This window comes from Dromiciops gliroides, chromosome 2 (genome assembly GCF_019393635.1).
Source record: "Dromiciops gliroides isolate mDroGli1 chromosome 2, mDroGli1.pri, whole genome shotgun sequence".
NCBI classification, from domain to species: domain Eukaryota; kingdom Metazoa; phylum Chordata; class Mammalia; order Microbiotheria; family Microbiotheriidae; genus Dromiciops; species Dromiciops gliroides.
Window position 1 is genome coordinate 427,226,269 of NC_057862.1, and position 21,900 is coordinate 427,248,168.

Genomic DNA, 21,900 nt, shown 5'->3' on the forward strand with positions numbered 1-21,900 from the left:
CTCAGATCCCCTAATTTTAATAACAGCTCAAATTTCTAGAGTGCTTTACTCAAAAAATTGGAAGTTTTTGTGTAAGTTTGAAGCCTCATTTAATAGATGAGGAAACGAGTCACAGAGAGGGAAGCATTTTTTCCGTGATCAAACCACTAGGAGTTGACTTGGCCAAAGCTCAAATCCAGATCTTCAGACTCTAAGTTTAAAGTTCTCTTTATAAAAAAATTCTCTTTATTAAGCCATCATTTTATCCAAGACAGATCATAGCTCCTTTTCTTAACCAAAGACCATAGCACAAGGTTAGATATAAAAAGGGAGCCCAGTGAAATTGACTTATAGAGTATTTTTATTTTCACAGACAATGAGAGACACATGGGACAGGAAAACAGAACAAGCATCTCTGAATTTATTCTCTTGGGACTATCTGAACAGCCAGATCAGCAGAGATTGCTATTTGGGCTATTCCTACTCATGTACCTGATCACTGTGGTGGGGAACCTTCTCATCATACTAGCCATTGGCTCTGACTCCCACCTCCAAAGCCCCATGTATTTCTTCTTAGCCAACCTGTCCTTTGCAGACATCTGTTTCACATCAGCTTCCATTCCCAAGATGCTGGTGAATATTGAGACCCAACATCAGACCATTTCCTATGTTGGATGCATCACCCAACTCTATTTCCTTCTTGTATTTGGGTGTTTGGACAACCTTCTCCTTGCTGCAATGGCATATGACCGCTATGTGGCCATCTGCCGTCCCCTTCACTATACTACAGTCATGAGCCCCCAGCACTGTGTGCTAATGTTGAGTGTGTGCTGGGCTCTAACTAATATTCCTGCACTGACACATAGCATTCTTTTGGCCCGCCTGGACTTCTGTACCCACCATGCCATTCCCCACTTCTACTGTGATATTAGTCCCCTGCTAAAGTTAGCATGCTCAGATACCCACTTAAATGAACTGATGGTAATCATCATGGGAGCAATATTTCTCACTATTCCCCTTGCCCTCATTGTCCTCTCCTATGCCCACATCACTTCTGCTATCCTTGGTTTCTCTTCTCCTGAAGGGAGATGGAAGGCCTTCTCCACCTGTGGGTCCCACCTCACTGTAGTCTTACTCTTCTATGGTTCCCTAATGGGTGTGTATTTATTTCCTTCATCAAGCTACTCTGTCCAAAGAGAAAGTGCAGCTGCTGTCCTCTACATGGTGGTGACCCCCATGATGAACCCATTCATCTATAGCCTTAGGAACAGAGATATGAAAGGGGCACTGGGGAGGCTCCTTGGGAATGGGAAAACTCTCTCCTCTCCATAACAGCACTAACTGCTTCTGATGCCAACCCCACCCTACTCCAGTTCACCCAAGCCAACCCCACTCCACCCCACTTTCTCTGGTCCTGATAATTTCAGGATCAATCACCTCAGGCTATTATGAAAGAGGTAACTGAGAAGTAGCTGAGGACGTATCTGAGAAGTCTGTATTGGGTGAAGCTTAGACTGGCCAAACTTTTCATGAGGAATTAGAAGGGGATTTCCTTCATTTCCCCTTCATTCACTTATTTATTCAACAAACCTGTATTTATTAGGCACCTACCATGTCCATGGGTGATGATACAAAGTTTAGATAAGTCATGGTACCTGCCCTCATGGTGCTTACTGTGTGGTCCCAGTATTGTTCCACAAAACAATACCACTTTAGCAGTGCAGCCGAGCCACATATAGAGAAGATTCTGGGTTTTTTCCTGCCAATATACAATATACTATCAACCCAGACCCAAAACACTAAGTCCAGGGTTGTTAGAAACCCAGGATATTCAAGGGGGACAGATTTTCAATGTGTTTTGAATAGAAAGATTATGTAGTGTAACACTGGATGAAGTAATAAAGGGCAGAAAGAAGGTAGTGAGGTGGTAGGGAAGGGGATTGGTGTAGGGAAATAGGGATGGAGGGGTTGTATGCATAAAAATCCCCTTCTCCTATACATTTTTTGGCCATTGTTCTGAAGTTTTGTGTATGCCAGTTCAATTTATTTTTGCTACCATCATGTTTCTAGTGTTTTTTTAATAAAGAGTTATTTTTTATAAAAACTGGCAAAATAAAAGAGTTCAAGATGTGTTCACACTCAAGAAGGAATTTAAATTTCATATCTGGTAAAGCAAGGTGAATATTCCAATTCAGGTGTGTGACTAAGAAGAGCTATTATGATAGTTTGCTAGCTGTTAAGGCTATGTGGGAAAAATTATCAAACTGTATAGCATCGCTTCTTTCAGCACTTTCTCCTATTCTAAGAAGCCTTTTCCAGTTCTTCTTAATCTTAGTACTATTACTCTGATGCTGCCTCCCATATTTATTCTGCATATATCTTGTTTGTACATACTTGTTCACAGCTTTCCTGATTTATTCCTAAATTCATCTGTTTTAATAAAAGTTACTATTTTGTAAGAAAAATATAATAAAAGTATGCTCTCTTTTAATTGAAGTTATAATCTCACTAAAAGTGATTTGAATAAAAATTTTGCCTATTTACTTTTTTTCTTTTCAATGCTTAATTCTAGCCACTGGATTTCATTTTCTCTGAATGAAAGGTTCATTTCAGTAGTACCATTGTATTTCAACATTATATGTTCTAGTGAGGAGGGAGGGAGGAAGAAAATTTGGAACACAAAGTGAAAAAATTTGGGTTTTTTTACATGTAACTTGGGGAAAATTCTAAATAATTTTTTAATTAAAAAAAAAGAATGAAATGACTGAACATTTTATTCAAAGATACAACAAGAACAGACTTTGAAACATTTCCTTCTAATGCCCCTGGGACATACCTCTGCCTGCTACCACCTCAGTCTCTATGGGAGTAGGCTCAAAAATAACTCAATTTCTAGATAACATTGGTCCCACCAAATTCATGTCAGAGTCAGTGTTTGGTGAATCTTTCTGCTGGACTGGAGTCTCAAAGGGTTCTCATAAAGATTCCTCCTCGAGGCCTCAATGTTGCACTGGTTGAAAAAACCCAGCTTGTATTCTGCACCTGGAATTTCTGGGGTTTGCTTTCCCAATCAAGGTAGTAAACTCCAAACTCTTTGCCTAGAATGGAAAAGAATGAATGAAAAGGTCAAGGACTGAGGCTGGTTTCTTGGGAACCTTTCCTCTTGCAGCATAGTTTCTCAGCAAAAGAAGGAGCTTAAAGCTGAATGCCTTTGCATTCAAAGAGCCAATCAACGAGCCTCCTCTTGAACATGTGGTTGTCTACAAATGATCTACATTTTCTCCAAGACACTTTCCTTGGATGTCATCATGATTGTCTAAGAAGCAAATTCCCTAGCATCCCCCTACATCAGCTACATCAGCCCAGCAAGCTCTTGGGGTCTGTACATGGACCACATCGTTTTCATCCTGGTTTTTAGAGATTTGTAGTGAAGAAAATGCACTGCCTTTCTCTATAACCCATATTAAAATAAAACAAGGCAAAACACACCACTGTTTATGAAACAATAGCTGCCTTACCACACCTCTGAAGCTTAAAATGGCCAGAGAATCATGGGATTTAGAGATGAAGGCACATTAGAGGTGATCTCATTCCATACTCTCACATTGGAGATAAGGAACCTGAGGACTAGGAAAGGGGACAAATCCATCCAGGGGCATGTAGGTGATAATCTGCAGAAGCAGGATTTGATCCTGTTTTGCCCATTCCCTATCCTGACTCTTACCTCTATACCACAGTTTGGGGGCAACTAGGGCACAAGCCAGAAGGGAATATACAAAATAAAACCAAAGTGCAGTTACTTTTTTCTGGCAATTTCAGCTGTACTGATGATTAGAAGAAGAACTGGATGAGACCTTAATTTAGTCCAATTGTCTCATTTTACTGAAAGAGAAGAAACATGACTTACCCAAGGTCACACATTAAGGGGCAGGCAGAGTTGAGGTTTGCATTGAGGTCTTCTGATTTCAGATATGGTGCTCTTCTCATTTTACTTTTCTTGACTCTCTCCATTCTGAGAAGACACCCTGACCTAGTGGGAGCAAAGTATATGGACCTTCTAAAAAGAAGGCCTACCCAGAAGTGTGAAAGTGAGGGGTGACTAATCTCAGTTACAGCACAGAGCCCTCTCTCTCCCTAGCATTGTCCAGGCTCACCAACAATCCTGAGAAAACAGACTGTAGGCAAGGCAGAGAGCTTTAACTTTGAGGAGAGTGAAAGCAGCTGAACAGTTTTTTCTCCTTATAAAAATAGTTCTTTATTTTTTCCTTCTAATGCTATTTGTCTTCTTTAATTTGGTGCCATGTGGAAGAAAATTAAACCAAGAAAATCCCAACCTTGATTTTTGCCAATAGCCATTTTCTTGGCCTTTTCCAAAGTAGTGCAGTACCTGGTCTTCATGCATATCTCCCCTTTTGTTCAATGTCTGCTCTTGTATGTATTCCTGTTGTGATGGGATGGCATCTTGGCCAACTGGCATCTGGTAACTCAGAATGAAGGCAATTAATGTCTTAAATGATAAGTTCCCATAATTCAAGTCTCATATGGATTTAAAACTTGAGGATCATAATGATCACCAAAATGTGAATGTGCCTAGACTCAGAATATAATATACAATTATGCAATATTTCCAAGTAATAACTTTTTTTTACTAAGTATACAACTACTTTTGTGAAAAATCAGAACATATTTTAATATGAGTTGAAACACAATCTTAAAAGAATAAGAATCTCTATAAAAATAAGCCCATACTACTGAGCTAAAAATATAGTTGTAATAGCATAAAAAAGAAACCCATATGTAATATTTGAACTGACTATTTGTAATTAAGGTTTTTAATTAATTTTTTAAGTCTAGAACATTAAAAAAATTTCAATATCTAAACCCCCCAAATCACATATTATTATTTTGCAAAATATGTCCCTATTTATGGCAATAATAAATTTGATTATATGAATATGAAAAAATGTTTACAAATGTTCCTCTTTTTTACATTAATCAAAAAATAATACTTCTAGAATTGATTTATACTTGCCATGGCAACCAATTTGCCAGGGAAATGCTTTATAGAATTTGATCAAATGATCAGTTGGAAAAAACAAACCATTTAGAATATGGCTGCACAATACTCCCAGAATTAACATTGTATTATGAAATCAAACCATCTTGCATTGGTTCAAAATTGGAGAGATAGATGAATAGAACAAAATACACATGTAAGAATAAGAGACAATGAAATTCAATGGTCTACATGCGCTGGTACTGGTTTTACATGGGAGCAATGTATCCGTGAGTCCTTCTCTCTGATTTTGATGGCTGTTAGAGTTGTTAGCAATACTTGGAAAGGACCTTCCCAAGCTGTCGGGTCCCACTAGTCCGCTGAAAATTTTTGATATATACACTGTCTCCTGGTTTCAAATCATGTAAGGAGAAGTCCAAGGGGCCAGCCAGTACTGCTGCTTCTGCCTCATGGAGTTCACATAGCCTGGCTTGTAATTCCTGTATATAGGAAGCAACAGAGGTATCTCACCCCACCAATGATGTATATACTGGGGGAAAAGATTTTGCTTGGATAGGGGGATGGCCGAAAAGCATCTCATAAGGAGATATATATAATTCTTCTCTTGGCCTGCTGCGCAAATAGAACAGTGCCGAGGGTAGAATATCAAGCCATTTCAAATGAGTTTCAGGGCACAATTTGCCAATCATGCTCTTAAGCTCTTTATTCATACGTTCCACCTGGCCTGAGCTTTGTGGGTGGTAGGTTTATGGAACTTTGGAGTTAGTCCCAGGAAAGAGTAAATTTGGGATAAAACAGAATGAGTAAAATGTGTGCCTTTGTCAGAATCAATGTGGACCAGTGGGACAAAACAAAGAAGGTTTTGGCAACAAAGGCAACTGTGGCTCAGGAACATGGAAAAGCTTCTACCCACTGAGTAAGTTGATCAACTATAACAAGACAAAACTTATAATGTCCTGCATAGGTATTGTGATATAATGAATTTGTAAGTAACTTGCTCATCATTTTTTATAGTAAATTACATTTATATAGTACTTTATTTTTTTCTTTCAACAAACATTCATTTCATTTTTTCCAGTTACATGTAAGGATAGTTTTGTAAGGATAGTTTTCAACAGTCATTTTCATAAGATTTTGAGTTCCAAATTTTTCTCCCTTCCTCCCTCCCTCCCTCCACAAGACAGCAACCAGGTTGTATATGTACGATACACAAGTGCTCTTTTTATCAGTTCTTTCTATGGGGGTTGTCTTGGATCATTGCTGAGAGTAGTTAAGTCATTCACAATTGCTTGTTGAACAATACTGCTGTCCTCCCAGTTCTGCTCACTTCACTATACATCAGTTCATGAGTCTTTCCAGGTTTTTCTGGGATCATGCTGTTTGTCATTTCCTATATCACAATACCATTTCACTACAATCATATACCAAAGCTTCTTCAGTCATTCCTCAATTGATTCTCAATACTTAGCCACCACAAAGAGTTGCTATAAATATTTTTTGTACAATTCCCCCCTTTTCTCTTTTTCATGATTACTATTGTTAACTGTTTCCCTTCCATCCTATTCCCTTCCCCATGATATTTATTCTATTATCCATCTTCTTTCATCCTATCCCTCTTCAAAAGGGATTTGCTTCTGCCTATCCCCTACCCCAATCGGCCCTTCCTTCTTTTGCCCCTCTGTTTCCCTCCTATTTTCCTGAAGGGTTAGAGAGATTACTCCACCCAATTGAGTGTGTACATTATTCCCTCCTTGAGCCAATTCTGATGAGTTTTAGGCTCATTTACTGCCCAGATTAAATAGATTATTCCGCCCAGTTGGGTGTGTGTGTTAATCTGTCCTTGAGGCAACTCTGATGAGTTTAAGGTCTTTGGGCCTTTTATGATAAGTGTAAAATTCCTTTATTGCCTTGCCCCTCTCCCATCTCTTCCCCCACTCCATAAACTTTTTCCTGTTTCTTTCATGTAGGATTTCATCTATGCCCTTCCCCCTCCCCCAGTGCATTCCCATCACCCCTTAATTTAGTCCTAAAGATGTCATCATGGGGCAGCTAGGTGACACAGTGGATAAAGCATCCACCCTAGACCCAGGGGGATCCCAGCCAAAACCCAGCCTCAGACACAAGACAGTCACCCACTGGACGAACCCAGGTATATCCCCAAACTCCAATTTTTTATGGTTCTCTAGGGTCTTTTATTTGAAAGTCAAATTTGCCATTCAGTTCAGGTCTTTTCATCACAAATACCTGAAATTCCTCTTTTTCATTAAAGTCCCATTTTTTCTCTGAAAGATTATGCTGAGTTTTGCTGGGTAGGTGATTCTTGGTTGTAATCCCAATTTCTTTGTTCTCTGGAATATCATATTCCATGCCCTCCTGTCCTTTAATGTAGAAGCTGCTAGATCTTGTACTGGGGCTCCACAGTACTTGAATTCTTTCTTTTTGGCAGCTTGCAATATTTTCTCCTTGACCTGAGAGATCTGGAATTTGGTGATAATATTCCTAGGAGTTTTCCTTTTGGGATCTCTTTCTATTTTACCTTCTGCTTCTAGAATATCAGGGCAATTTTCCCTGAGAATATCTTGGAAGATGATGTCTAAGCTCTTTCCTTGATCCTGGTTTTCAGGTAGACCAATAATTTCCAAATTATCTCTCCTGGATCTATTTTCTAGGTCAGCAGTTTTTCCAAGAAGATATTTCACATTGCCCTCTATTTTTTTTTTATTCATTTAGATTTGCTTTATTGTGTCTTGGTTACTCATAAAGTCACTAGCTTCCATTTGTTCAATCCTAATTCTTAGGCAATTATTTTCATCAGAGAGCTTTTGTACCTCCTTTTCCATGTGGCCAATTTGACTTTTCAAGCTGTTGAATTTTTCCTCATGTCTTTCCTGCATCACCCTCATTTCTCTTTCCATTTTTTCCTCTACCTCTCTCACTTTGTCTTCAAAGTCCTTTTTGAGTGCCTCTATGGCCTGAGACCAATTCCTATTTTTCTTGGAAGCTTTAGATATAGGGGCCCTGATGTTGAAATTTGCCTCTGAGGGTGCACATCGATCTTCCTTGACACTGAAGAAACTTTCTATGGTCCTCACCTTTCTCTGTCTGCTCATCTTGCCTTTCTTTTACTTGACTTTTAGCTCCTTAAAGTGGGGCACTGTTTCCAGGCTGCAGTATCCCAAGCTTCAGAAGTCCCAGGTGGTATGATTTAAGGAGGATCAGGTTCTTCACTCACCTGGCCTGTTCCTTGGTCTGTAGAAGATCCCAGACCAACTTGCTAATTGACCAGATTTGTGTGTTGTGGTTGTCAGTTCTGACAAGCCTGTGTTCCTCCCCTACCTGGGCCAGTGCTACTCAAGCCTACTTGCTGGTTCCCAGCAGGGATAAAAATCCTAATTTCTGCCTCAGCACCAGCATAGACCCCTGTAGTCTCCCCCCTGCCAAGGGCTCAGCCCTCTCACCGGACTGTCAGCGTAGTTCCAGACGACATTGGTGCTTCAGCTGATTCAGAGGCTCTGGGGGTCTCCTTCTCTGGTGAGGCCTTCCTGGGACTGGATCTGTGTCAGGGTGACTGTGGGGTTGGGCTCCACTCCTGTCTCAGCACAGCAGCTCCTTCCTTTTGACTTTCCAAGCCATTCTTGGTTATAAGATGATTTCAGCACATTCTTCTGTGGGTTTTGCTGCTACAGGCATTGTCTTATGGCATTATTTGAATGTTTTTTGGAGTGATTGTGTCATGAGTTTGAGAGCTCACTGCCTTTCCTCTGCCATCTTTGCTCTGCCCTGGAAGTCTTCTGTTTATATCCTGTTCTAAGAGGAGAGCACTCACCAACCCACAGCCTTCTATACCTAGTATATAGTACTTTAAAGAGAGATTTCCTTACAATGAACCCAAAAGGTTGATTATTGCAACAACAGTAATAGATAAGTTTTATATGGTACCTTAAACTTGACAAAGAATTTTCTTCACAATAGCCCAGCATTTTGCCATCATCAATCAATCAATCATCATCCATCAATCCTCACCTTCTTCATTCAATCCTCCTCCTCATCAACCAATCTTCATCTTCCTCTAATAATCATCAATCCATCAATCAATCTATCATCATTATCAATCATCATCTTACATTACTCTTGCCTCTGCTTCAAAATTTTTTCACAATTATTATTGTTTCCCTCCATCCTATTCCCTCCCCATGATATTTACTCTATTTTCTATCTTCTTTTATCCTATCCCTCCTCAAAAGCATTTTGCTTCTGACTGCCCTCTCCCCCAATATGCCCTCCCTTCTTTCACCCCTCTCTCCTTATCCCCTTCCCCTCCTACTTTCCTGCAGACTTAGATAGATTACTCCACCCAATTGAGTGTGTATGTTATTCCCTCCTTGAGCCAACTCTGATGAGATTAAGGTCTTTGAGCTACTTCTGAGGAGTGTAAGGCTCAATGATTTCCCCACTCCTCCCCCATCTCTCCCTCCACTCCCCAAGCCCTTTTCTGCTTCTTTGGTGTGAGATTTCACCCCATTCTACCTGTCCCCTTTCCCCTCCCCCAGTGCATTCCTCTCCCCCACTCAATTTTACCCTAAAGAAGTCCTCATGAGTCAGCTAAGGTAATACAGTGAACAATGCACCCACCCTGGACCCAGTAGCACCCGAGCCCAAATTTGGCTTCAGACACAAGACACTCACCAATCCTGACTGCCCCCTCCCCAAACAAAGATAAACAAAAAGCAAATGCTTTACAGACATCTGCTCTCTGTCTAAATTTATTCCTATTATCTGCCCTAATATTCAGAAAGCTCTTATGATTTAGACATATCTTCCCATGTAGGAATGTAAACAGTTTACCCTTTTAACATCTCTCATGATTTCTTTTCCCATTTACTTGTTTATGCTTCTCTAGGATCTTGCATTTGAAAGTCAAATTTTCTACTCAGTTCAGGTCTTTTCATCACAAATGCCTGAAAGTCGTTTTTGTCATTGAAGTCCCACTTTTTCCCCTGAAAGATTGTACTCAGTTTTGCTGGGGAGGTGATTTTTGGTTGAAATCCCAATTCCTTTGCTCTCTAGAATATCATATTCTATGCTCTCTGATCTTTTAAGGTAGAAGCTGCTAGATCCTGTGCTGTCCTGGACATGGCTCCATAGTACTTGAATTGTTTCTTTCTGGCTGCTTGTAATATTTTCTCCTTGACCTGGGAGTACTGGGATTTGGCTACAACATTCCTAGAAATTTTCATTTGGGGATGTCTTTTAGGAGGTGATCAGTGGATTCTTTCAATTTCTATTTTACCTTCTACTTCTAGAATATCAGGGTAATTTTCCCTGACAATCCCTTGGAAGATGATGTCTAAGCTCTTATTTTGATCATGGTTTTCAGGTAATCCAATAATTTTCAGATTATCTCTCCTGTATCTATTTTCCAGGTTGTCAGTTTTTCAAAGAAGATATTTCATACAGGTTTGCTTTATTGTGTCTTGGTTTCTCATAAAGTTGCTAGCTTCCATTTGTTCAATCCTAATTCTTAGGTAATTCTTTTCTTCTGAGAACTTTTGTATCTCCTTTTCCATTTGTCTTTTCAAGCTGCTGACTTCTTTCTCATGACTCTCCTGCATCACTCTCATTTCTCTTTCCATTTTTTCTTCTACCTCTCTTACTTTGTCTTCAAAGTCCTTTTTGAGCACCTAATTAATGGAAGACTCCCCATACAAAATTCAAACAGAAAAAGGATTTGCTTTGGATAGTAAACATCATATGATGTTTATGCATATGATGGTATTAAGTTCAGGAACACTACAAAATATCCTGAGTAAAAATCTATAAAAATATAAGTGATGATTATAAGAGATAAAAAAGTGCCCATTGTACAGACAGCAACATGCAGCTGGATGGTCAGGCAGCATGTCAAGTTTCTGGCAATTCAACCTAGTTCAGTTCCATAGACATTTCTTTTCTTTTCTTTTTTTTTTTTGAGGGGGAGGCATTCCATAGACATTTATTAAGTGATTGCTACATACAAGGTACAGGTAAGGAGTAAGTACATTCCAGACCTGAAGGAAAGATCATGCAAAGGCAGAGGATGCCAAATTTAGGGGGCATCAAGTGGACCAATTTGGGTAAAATGTAACATGCTTGAAAAGGAAATAAAGTGAAGTACATCCATAACGGTAGGCCAGGACTAGATTGTAAAGGGCTTTAAACGGTGGTTGGGGGAGTTCATTTTGTCTTAGAGGAAAAGAGAGAGCCACTCACAATTCTTGAGCACTATTCTCTTGTCAATGCTACATGTTTGCACATTATGGAGCAATGCAATCTAGGAAGAATTCATATTATAAATAAACTAGAGGGCTACAAAGGGGTGCATGACAGGATAAGTTGGATGTGGCTTATTACTAACAGCGATTTACATGCAGGAAGAGGTGTAAAAGATATTGTAGAGGACATAGATGATGGAAAAAATTAAATGGACAATAGACATGGTTGCCTACTGGACAGCTATGTGGCTCAATGGAAAAAGTACTAGGCCTGGAGTCAGGAAGACCTGAGTTCAAATATGACCTCAGGTCATATTTATATATTAGCTGCATGACTCTGGGTAAGTTACTTACCTCTGTTTGCCTCCATTTTCTCCTCTGTAAAATGAGCTGGGGAAGAAAATGGTAAACCACTTCAGTATCTTTGCCAAGAAAACCACAAACAGGATCATGGAGAGTTGAACATGACTAATACAATTGAACAATAACAACAAAGACATGGATAGATAAATGGTACATTGATGCCTTTAAGATACTGAAAAAGGTCTTGAGCATGTTGTGTAGATTTTTTATGGGAAAACATGGGTAAGAATTGCACAGGAAGAGAGGGTATGGAATGATTGACATCTGGATCATTGGAAAGGGTACCACATAGATGCTGCTGCCTATTCATCAAAATGTATCTCACAGGATTGCTGTGAAGAGGAAATGAGTTGGGCATGGTGGCATATGCTTGCAATCTCTGCTACCAGGAGGCTGGCGGATCGCTTGAGCATTGGGGTTCTCAGCTGCAGTATGTCTAAAGCTGATTACATGTCCATCCTAATTCTTGCACCAATATGGTGAGCAACCAGACTGCCTAAGGAGGGGTGAAGTGGTCCAGGTTGGAAACAGAACAGGTCAAGGCTTTTGCATTTATATAGTGCTTTAAGGTTTGCAAATATTACCTCTTTTGATCTTCATAACAACCCTGGGAGGTAGGTGCTGTTATATTATACACATGTTCGTTGTTATTTAGTCATATCAGTCATGTCTGACTCTCCATGATCCCACTGAGGTTTTCTTGGCAAAGTGGTTTGCCATTTCCTCCTCCAGCTCATTTTACAGATAATGAACTGAGGCAGATAGTTAAGTGACTCGCCTAGGGGCACACAGGTAGGATTTGAATTCAGGTATTCCTGACTCCAGGTCTAGCACTCTACCCACTGTGCCCCCTAGTTGCCCTTCAGCATTGGTATTAGGCCCATGAGTGGCTGCTGCACTTTCAGCCTAGGTGAGATTGGGAGACCCAGTCTCCCACCAAGCTCTCCAACCTCCACCACAAAAAGTAAATGAGCCAAGGTATATATAAAACATGTAATCCACAAAGAACTATGTAGGTACGAATTATCATTATTGTTATTTTAAGCTTTAATTATTTGGATAATTACCTCAATTCTCCAATTTGACTCATGCAGTCACAGCCTAAATGTTTAAGCAGGGACTGCAAGAGCCGCATCTTATAAAAGCAGCTGAAGCTGTTTAGAAATAGCTCCACATGAGGCAGCTAGGTGGCACAGTGCATAAAGCACCAGCCCTGGAGTCAGGAGTACCTGAGTTCAAATCCGGCCTCAGACACTTAACATTTACTAGCTGTGTGACCCTGGGCAAGTCACTTAACCCTAATTGCCTCACTAAAAAAAAAAACAAAAAAAGAAGAAGAAATAGCTCCACCGTGATATTTAGCATATTATTTTTAATCTTATGGGTAAACACACATCAGTACAGATGTTTTTGTCAACGAGAAGGGAGCATAGTGAGTCCTGTTTAGGGGATGCTTGCTGGGCTTGCTTTATAAAAAGAGGCATGTTATCTTTCATTCTTGCTCTATTTCTGCTATGAAAAGCTGTCACAGGCTCGTCAGGGATGGTAATAATAAATCTCATCAATCTCACTCTCTCCTCTAGAGCCAGCTGGGTCCAGTGGCAGGATACATATCAGGGCAACTGGAGATGTCCCCAGATGTTTTGGGGGTGAAATGACTTGCCCAGGGTCACACACCTAGTAAGTATCATAGGTGACATTTGAACTCAGGTCCTCCAAACTTCAGGTTCAGTGCTCTATCTACTGTGCCACCTAGCTGCCCTAGAAGTGAGGCAACCAAGGCCAGTAGAGGTTAAGTGACTTGTGTAAGATCATACCTGTAGCAAGTGGCACAGCCTGGGTCATTGCCGAGTCTTTTTATTTACTTGCTTTTCCTATAAAATAAAGTCAAATTGTAATCATATATTTATATATATAATCTATAACCCCAGAAACTTACTAGCTGTGTGACCCTGGACAAGTCACTCAACCTCTGTTTACCTCAGTTTCTTCAACTGTAAAAGGGGAATAATAATAACACTTACCTCTCAGGGTTGTGGTGAGGATCAAATGAAATAAAAATATCTGTAGAAGTCCTAGCCCAGTGCCTGATACAAAGTAGGCACTTAATAAATGCTTGTTTCATTCCCTTCCCTTCCCTTTCCTGCTCTTCCTTTTTGATTGGGGGGCTAAATCACCCAAAGAATTAGAGGCACATCATGAATCTTGTAAAATAAAAAGAGAATTTATTAGGAGAGAGGGATATATGGCTGGGGTACAGATAACCATAGTGATTGTCCAGCTGGAGCAAGAGAAGACCTGGCCTTTTGTATCTTTACAAAGAAAGGGGAGAAAAGGGCAAGATAACTGTGAGGGCATCAGTAGGATCTGCAGCACCCGTTCATGTCCTACATATCCTCTTGCAGACCTTTATATTGCTTATCAGCATACTGGGGTCATTTCCTGCCATATCTCATACCTGAGATAAGAGAGCTGTTTTTCCCTTGGCCTTGGGGGTTGGGATCTTTAGGTTTCTTGTGGTCCCACTGTATTCCCACAACATTCCCCCTTCTTATTTCTGGGGAGAAAGGGGCATAGGGATGTCCCTGTTGATAAAGGAGAGAGGGAGAGAAAGGTCTTATGTGTCCAATCCAAGGGTTACAAGGGTTACAAGGGCATCACTGTGGCTTCAGTGAAAGCTTTAATTCTAAAAGCGACTAAAGATGACAGTATTACCAATTCAAATGGGTTCACACAGAAGGTTATCCTATTGTCCATTACTACATTGGCCAAAGACTCTAGGTCCTCTTGGAGGTCCTTAAGACCCAAACCAGTTTGGGCTAAGGTCATATTAGTCAGGACTGCCTCATGTTCTAGGAAGCCCACTAAGAGCTGCAGTTTTATGGCTCCACTACAGGAAACTGTCCCAAGACTTCCTTTTTGCCCTATGCCTTTCCTCAGGAGGGAGAAGGCTCAGAGGGTTCTAATACCCAAGGTGCACTGACAATAATTGATGTAGGGACTGAGGCAGGAAGTGGTCAGGACCATGGACATAAAAGCTGCCTCAGGTGTATGCCCAGGATGCCAGGAGTGTCATATAATGACCACAAATCAACCTATATCCTGGAGGACCAGATAAGGTTGCTTGGTTGATCTCAACAATCAAGTAACATTAGCCACCCCCCCCCATTTGGAAGAATTGTAGCAGGAGACAAGTATACCAGGTCTGATGCCTGCCTGGGATGGGGTGTTTCCCTTAATGCCTGGAGGCATTAAGGCCATGAGGTAGGGGCAGAGAGTTCTTTTCTGCTCTGTGGATATCTTTTACACACCCAGCAGTACAAAGGGTCTGCTTTAGCCACCGTCCAGGTAGCAGAGTGCCTAATTCAAAAGTAATGGGAGATCCCAGAGGATGGTGAGGGGAGTGGCCATAGGTGGGATGGTTCAGGCCCCTTGGCAGTGGTCAGTGTGGGAACAATAGGCTCAAGAAGCAGAAGGGTCAAAAGCAAAAAATTTAGGGTACAAAGAAGAGAGAAGGAATACTCATTCCAAGGTGTCTGTCAGCAGAAGAGCAACTTTGAGATCCTCCACCAGTTCACAGAAATATATGTTCTTCTTTTCCCCACTGAGGGGACAAAGGGTTTAATGCAAGAAATATGAGTCGGGGCAGCTAGGTGGCGCAGTGGATAAAGCACCGGCCCTGGATTCAGGAGTACCTGAGTTCAAATCCGGCCTCAGACACTTGACACTTACTAGCTGTGTGACCCTGGGCAAGTCACTTAACCCCCAATGCCCCGCAAAAAAAAGAAAAAAAGAAAAAAAAGAAATATGAGTCCATGTATTCTGCCCCTTAAGCTTTACAGCTGTGGGTATTGATAGCATGACTCAATGGGGACCCACCATCGAGGCACTAGTTGGTTCTATCTAGGAAAACTAGTTTTTTTAGTTTTCAGAAATACTAGGTCCCCTGGCTGGGCTGAGTATTGAGGTTACTAAGAGAACCGTATACTTTTTATATATTCTTTTTTTTTTCTGCTGGGCAATGGGGATTAAGTGACTTGCCCAGGGTCACATAGCTAGTAAGTAGTAAGGCCGGATTTGAACTCAGGTCCTCCTGAATCCAGGGCCGGTGTTTTATCCACTGCGCCACCTAGCTGCCCCAAGAACCGTATACTTTTTGCAAGGTGGTAGGTGAGGAAAATCTATCTGCCAATCTTACCCGGGTAGTTCCCCTTGTCTTTGGGTTGGCTTAAGGAGAGGGGGAAGTTTGAGGGCCCTGGTATTATTAGTTTGGGTGTAGAGAACACAGGAACTGCAGGAACTTGCCCACAGAGAGAGACTTCACTAAAGTGGTTAGAGCTTCTATGCCTAGGTGAGTGGAATTGTGGAGGCCTATTGCAAATTTCCAAGTCATATTCCTGGGGAAAAGCAGCCCAGCAGAAGGAGAGTGCCACCATCCTGCATCCTCAGGAATAACACCATGAATTTTAGGGTCAGTGCTTTATTCACTGCGCCACCTAACTGCCCCAGGAGTGTACTTTCTAATGGGGAGCACAACTTGCAAATAATTAAATGCACACAAGATACTCAGGGCAGATAGAAAGTACTTTGAGAGCTGCTAAGCTGGGGGGATTGTGACATGACCTGAGCTGGGTCTTGAAGGAAGGAAGTCAGGGTAACCAAGAGGCATAGGTAGTGGAGACAGCCAGTTTAAAAGCACCCAAGTCATTGGGCTACCCTCAGGTTATGTCCATTGGTGGGCTATGATTTATGGGTCCTCTGCTGCCACCTTCTGACTTTCTGTTGAGTTTCAGCCATTATACAGCCTCTGATTATATAGAAATTAGTCCATTGACTTTATTAACTCACAGTCCCTAATGCTATTTTGGCTCTGTTGTGATTAAGACCCTGGTGGCCAGAGCAGCCCATAAGCATTGGTGGTTTTTCAAACTCTTTCATTTCTGCCTGAATTGCCATTCTCTGAACTGAATCTACTCTGACTTTTTCCCCCCATCCTTTCTCCTGTTCCTTAGGCGTTCATGCAGTCCAAGCTTCCTTTCAAGGCTAGAAAGGACTGGCTGTGCCTGGCAATCTTTGTCTTACTTTCCCGCTAGCAATGAAGTCGCTGTATTTTCTACCAGACAATAGAGCTCTGAACATCCCTTGCCTGGGATATGGTTTGGGCACATTAGAGTTCATCAATCCCAACTCTGTTAATCATTTAACATATTGGGAAACAGGCACCAAGTGGTTTTGATTTGTCCAAGTTTGCCCCAGGGCAAAATTGGAATTTGAACTCAAATCTAAATCCAATATTATTTCACTGTACCAAACAGTGACTCTAATTTGTACAATTTTTTATCTTGATACTTAAAAACAACAACAAACAACAGCAACAACCTTTTGTGCTTTCATATTACATTGAAATGTCAGAAGAAAACTTTAGCAGACAATCGGGTCCACTGGGAGAATAACCTAAATTGCTTGATTGACTATGCCTCTATGGTCTTTTTCTTTTCCAGTGTATGCAGAGAAGAGTAATACGTTATAAAATTGTGGTGTCCGGTTGTGCCAGGGCTAAATAGTTTGACCTCTAGGGGTAGCTAGGTGGCGCAGTGGATGAAGTGCTAAGGGAGTCAGAAATACTCCTCTCCCTGAGTTCAAATCCAGCCTCAGACACTTATTAGTTATGTGACCCTGGGCAAGTTACTTAATACTGTTTGCCTCAGTTTCCTCATTTGTAAAATGAGCAGGAGAAGGATATTCCAGTATCTTTGCCACAAAAACTCCAAATGGGGTCATGGACAGTCAGACATGACTGAAATAACTGAATAACAATAATATAATAATAATTTTGTTATGTTGATTGCTTCAATTATTTTTCAGGTTGATGACAGAAACTATAACAGCATTTGTATAGCACTTTAAGGTTTTGTGAAGCACTTTACAATTGTCTTACTTTCACAACAACTCTGGAAGGTTACAGATAGGCAACAGAGGCAGGCAGAGGTTAAGTGACTCACTGTGGGTTATACACCTAGATTAGAACTCGGGTCTCCCTGATTTCATATGCAGTGATTTATCTACCTAGTTAGGGAAGGTGGTAGACAAATACTACAGCATTAAGAAGCTGATAATTATTAGGTTTGTGATGATTATATCACTGTTTCAGCTCCAGTTCTGCTGGCATTGAGGAGCATGTATAGGACTGGGTATGAACAGGTAGTATTCAAATAGTAAGTGCTTAATAAATGCTTGTTGACTTGATAGCTTGTCTATGGTGCCTTTAAGAATAATGTATTTCTGGGGGCGGCTAGGTGGTGCAGTGGATAGAGCACAGGCCCTGGATTCAGGAGGACCTGAGTTCAAATCCGGCCTCAGACACTTGACATTTACTAGCTGTGTGACCCTGGGCAAGTCACTTAACCCCCATTGCCCCGCAAAAAAAAAAAAAAAGAATAATGTATTTCTGATGTATGTCTCTTGTTCCATCCATCCATCCATCCACCCCTGAAATCAAAACCCCTTGGAATCAAACCCCATGACAATAGCATTTTTACACACATTGACATAGTGAACTAAGAGTTCAGCCAAACTTTCATCCCTTCTGTCCTGTGGTGTAAGAATCTCCACTGTGGAACGGAATCTTTTTGCTATTAGAAATGGCCTTTTCTCTAACTTCTCCCTCTTCCTTTGGTTGTTGTATGATCAGAACTATCTCAGACCTCTTAACCTTACAAGTCTCCTAATGACTAAACATTGCATAACAGCTCTCTCCCAGCTGTTGCTGTCATGTTTGACATTGACCAGATTTCCCTACTAATAGAACAATTTGCATAGCTGTTTAAAATTCTGAATCTGTGTTTTCCCTGAGACTGGATTTTCAGTAGTGCAGAGGAAAGACTTTAGTAAAACTTGAGCTACCTTTTCTCAAGCTATGGCCCGCATGTGGGTGATCTTTGCTTCTGCTTTTTCCCTTCTGGGATCTTTCCGGCTTCCAGATTTCCAGGAGGTGAGTTTAATCCCTAGAAATACTAATATTCAGGGAATTGTGGTCCTTGAAAATCTGATGATATGGGTTGAAACTGACTTTCATCTTGTTAAATAAAGGAAATTTGGGACCTGAGTCAGAAAGTGTGTGGGTTCCACTCTGGACTCGAATGATTATTAGATATATTACTACCAGCAATTATCTTAAACATTCTGAATTTTGGTTTTTCATCTGTAAAATGAGGATAATCACTGTAGTGCCTGCTTATGAGCCTCAAATGAGATAATATTTGTATAGTGCTTTATAAACTTCATAACACTACACAAAAGTGAGCTGTTCTCCTTCTTTGACATCAAGTTGTTTGGCATAAATTAAATTCAGAACTCAGAAATCCAGGGAACTAAAGACAATTCATTGCAGAAGGAATATTGTTGTTATTATGATCATTGCTCTTTGTCTAGTCGAAGGCGAGAAATACGTTTCCTAAAAAATACCTGTTTCTTCCTCCCCCTTTCTCTTTCAGAAATTTCTGATGGCTTTGGATCCAGATAACATTTTCTTTTATTTTGGTGCCATTTCTACCCTAGAAGGTACTGTTTTGTGATCTCTTTTTAGTAAGGGAAACATTACTATTTTTATCTTACTTGGTAAATACAACTATTTAATGTCTTTAATTATCTTTTTTACAACCCCTACATGTACTGCAGGGAACATTTACTTGGAAGTGTGTGTGAGGGGGAAGCTACTTCTCTTCCATGAACCAAGTATCTTCCTGCTAATTAAATGCTTGCTGTTATCTTACTGACAAGTATATAGAAACATGATCTGTGTAGTTTCCAGGACTGAGCTAGCAATCCAATTCCAGAACTTTCTGTAAAAGAATTCTTTTTAAATATCTCAAAGCAAATTGCTGCTAATTAGTTTGGGCAAGTACCTTCCTTTTTCTAGGTTTCTGTCTCTCATCTATAAAAAGGAGGTAACTGGAACATCTGTTCTCTAAAACCCCTTCAGCTTTAACATTTTGTGATTTAGGAAGGGATTATTTCTATTTATAAATTCAGTTTATTCCCTTTTTTGTAGAAAATGGAGATGAATGGCATTTCCTCAATTTCTTTTCTTCCTTCCTTCCTTTTTTTTTAATCTAAGAAGATGTAATTAGATGTAAAAAGATGTAAAAAGTCTTTTCAGTCTCACATATCAATACTTCTCTGCCTGTTAATTGGGGATTTAAGAGCATGATAAATTTTCTCATTGTACAGAGTACCTAGTAAGAAATAGGGAATTAGGGTACTTTCTACTTACTTTCTTGTTACTTTTGAGTGGGATGGGAAGTACACCCACTGACCCCTGTAATAGAGACTCGAGGAGAAAGGAGGCCGAAGCATTGATTTTATTTCTTTTGAAAGAAAGGTGTACCACACTCACTGGGACAACCAGGAGGTGTGACACACCAGGATTAGAAATCAAGCAGTTTTTATACTTTTTACAGACATCTAATTTGAGCAAAATGCGGTAATTGGGTTCAGCAATAAATCTTTCTCCTGGGATGTTCAGCGATAAGTCTCTCTCCTGGGTCAGAGTGCCCCAACCTCAGGGGTTCAGCCATAGGTTATTTTGCAAAATTTCATGTTTCAGCAACAATTTGTCATATCTACATAATGTCTCGGTGCAGACCCTATGAAGCAATTTTTAAGTTGATATGCCTATATTTAGAAAGGGGGATAGTAGCTTCCCGTTATTGCCTCTCTCTAGAGAAAAAACAGAGAGAGAGAGAGAAATAGGGGGCTTTAAGGGGCTTTAAGACTTTGAGATCAGATCACTAGGCCGAAGGGGGGGCACTTTCCATCTCAGTGGAGGGTCATATCCATATGTCCCTCTCACTTTCAGCCTGCAGACATTTATTCGGCACCTAGAATGTTCAAAATCCATAGTGGACAGAGCATTGGGTTTGGAGTCAGCAAGACCTTGTTCAAATCTGGCTTCTGAGGCTTACTGGCTATGTCATCCTAGGCAAATAACTAACTTAGTCTTTGTGTGCCTCAGGGCTTATATAGCCACTAAGTCTTAGGTGGTTTTGTTGTGACTTCGTAAAACCATACTGTGAGTCTGCATTGCTGACTAAAGCAATGAGGTATTTTAGTGGCTATGCCAGGCGCTGGATACTGGGGATACAGAGACAAAGAATGACAGTCTCTGGCTTCAAGGAGCTGTAAGCTCCTCCTAGGGGTGGAGGTGGTGGGGAAGTGGGGGAGGAGAAAGAAAGCACTAAATTGAGACTATACTAAAGGTACGGTCAGTTTGCTCATGGCCTAGTGGGGAGAGAATGATAATTTTAAAGATGGAGGTAATCCCTGGAGGTTTCTTCCTGTCAAATAAATAAATTCACTGAATTTTTGGGAATTCAGTTTTGCCCATTTTCTCAATTGGAAAGAACTGCAGTAATGCTGAGCGAGGATTTCCTAAATCCCTCCTATCTTGTTCCCTCCAGGCCTAGAGTTTGATGTGCTTCAGCTCAGCTGCCTTTGTGAAGACCACCAGATCTCCAGGCTGCATTGTAAGAGCCTGTATTGCTCCTTCCAGGCCCTGGGAGAACTCTATGCCTTCCAGTTTCCTGAAGAGCTCAGCCTTTTGATCCCATCCTTTACTAGCCAATGGGTGGTAAACTCTTCTCTCTATCTGCTGAAACAATATCCAGACAACTGCTTTACAGAAGGCAGGGTCCTGTTGCCCCTGGGGGCTGTTGCTAAAATTACTTACTGTGCTGGGCAGTTGGTAAGTGAATGCTGTGATTATTCATGGCTTCTTCTTATTAGCATTCCTCTATTCCTAAGTGGAGTATGCTGGGGTTGAGGGTGAGCCTAGTATAGCAGCCAGGAGAATACCAAGTGGAAGGATGGGAGGAAGATTCTATGAAAATGTTCATAATGACTTTTTCTCCAAACTGTTTCTGAAATAAATCTTCAAAGGTTCTTGGGTTCTTCTTAGGTTCTTCTTAGGTTCTTGGATTTAGAGCCAGAAGAGGTCTTTCTTATGGTCCATCTTGTCCAATTTCCTCATGAGGAAATTGAGGCCCATAGAGATCCACTTGCCCAGGGGCATACAGGTAGTAATGAGCAGATCTGGGATTCAAATCCAGGGTCTCTGACTTCAAATCTAGTGTTCTTTTCACTAGACCACATTGTGCTTCTGCATGCATGCCTTTGTGATATTGGCCAAGTTACTTTCCTTCTCTTGGGTTCCATTTTCTTTCCTCTAAAATGAGATATTACATAATTTTGGAGATCCTTTTCCAACTCAAAGATTCTGTGATTCTGCTACAG

The 21,900-nt window shown here is 40.7% G+C and overlaps 2 protein-coding genes across 2 annotated transcripts in view; both read left to right on the forward strand.

Annotated features, from left to right (window-relative positions):
• Positions 1-366: 366 nt before the first annotated feature.
• Positions 367-1,311, forward strand: LOC122739033 (olfactory receptor 1N2-like). Its single transcript, XM_043980892.1, has one exon. It carries the CDS (start codon positions 367-369, stop codon positions 1,309-1,311), a length of 945 nt encoding a protein of 314 aa, XP_043836827.1.
• Positions 1,312-18,509: 17,198 nt separating this feature from the next.
• Positions 18,510-21,900, forward strand: part of ADAMTS13 (ADAM metallopeptidase with thrombospondin type 1 motif 13) — a 71,059-nt gene continuing 67,668 nt past the window's right edge. The window contains exons 1-3 of the mRNA XM_043985097.1: positions 18,510-18,601; positions 19,104-19,170; positions 21,069-21,352. Coding sequence (XP_043841032.1) covers positions 18,527-18,601; positions 19,104-19,170; positions 21,069-21,352 — 426 coding nt within the window. The 5' untranslated portion in view covers positions 18,510-18,526. The remainder of the gene's footprint in view (positions 18,602-19,103; positions 19,171-21,068; positions 21,353-21,900) is intronic.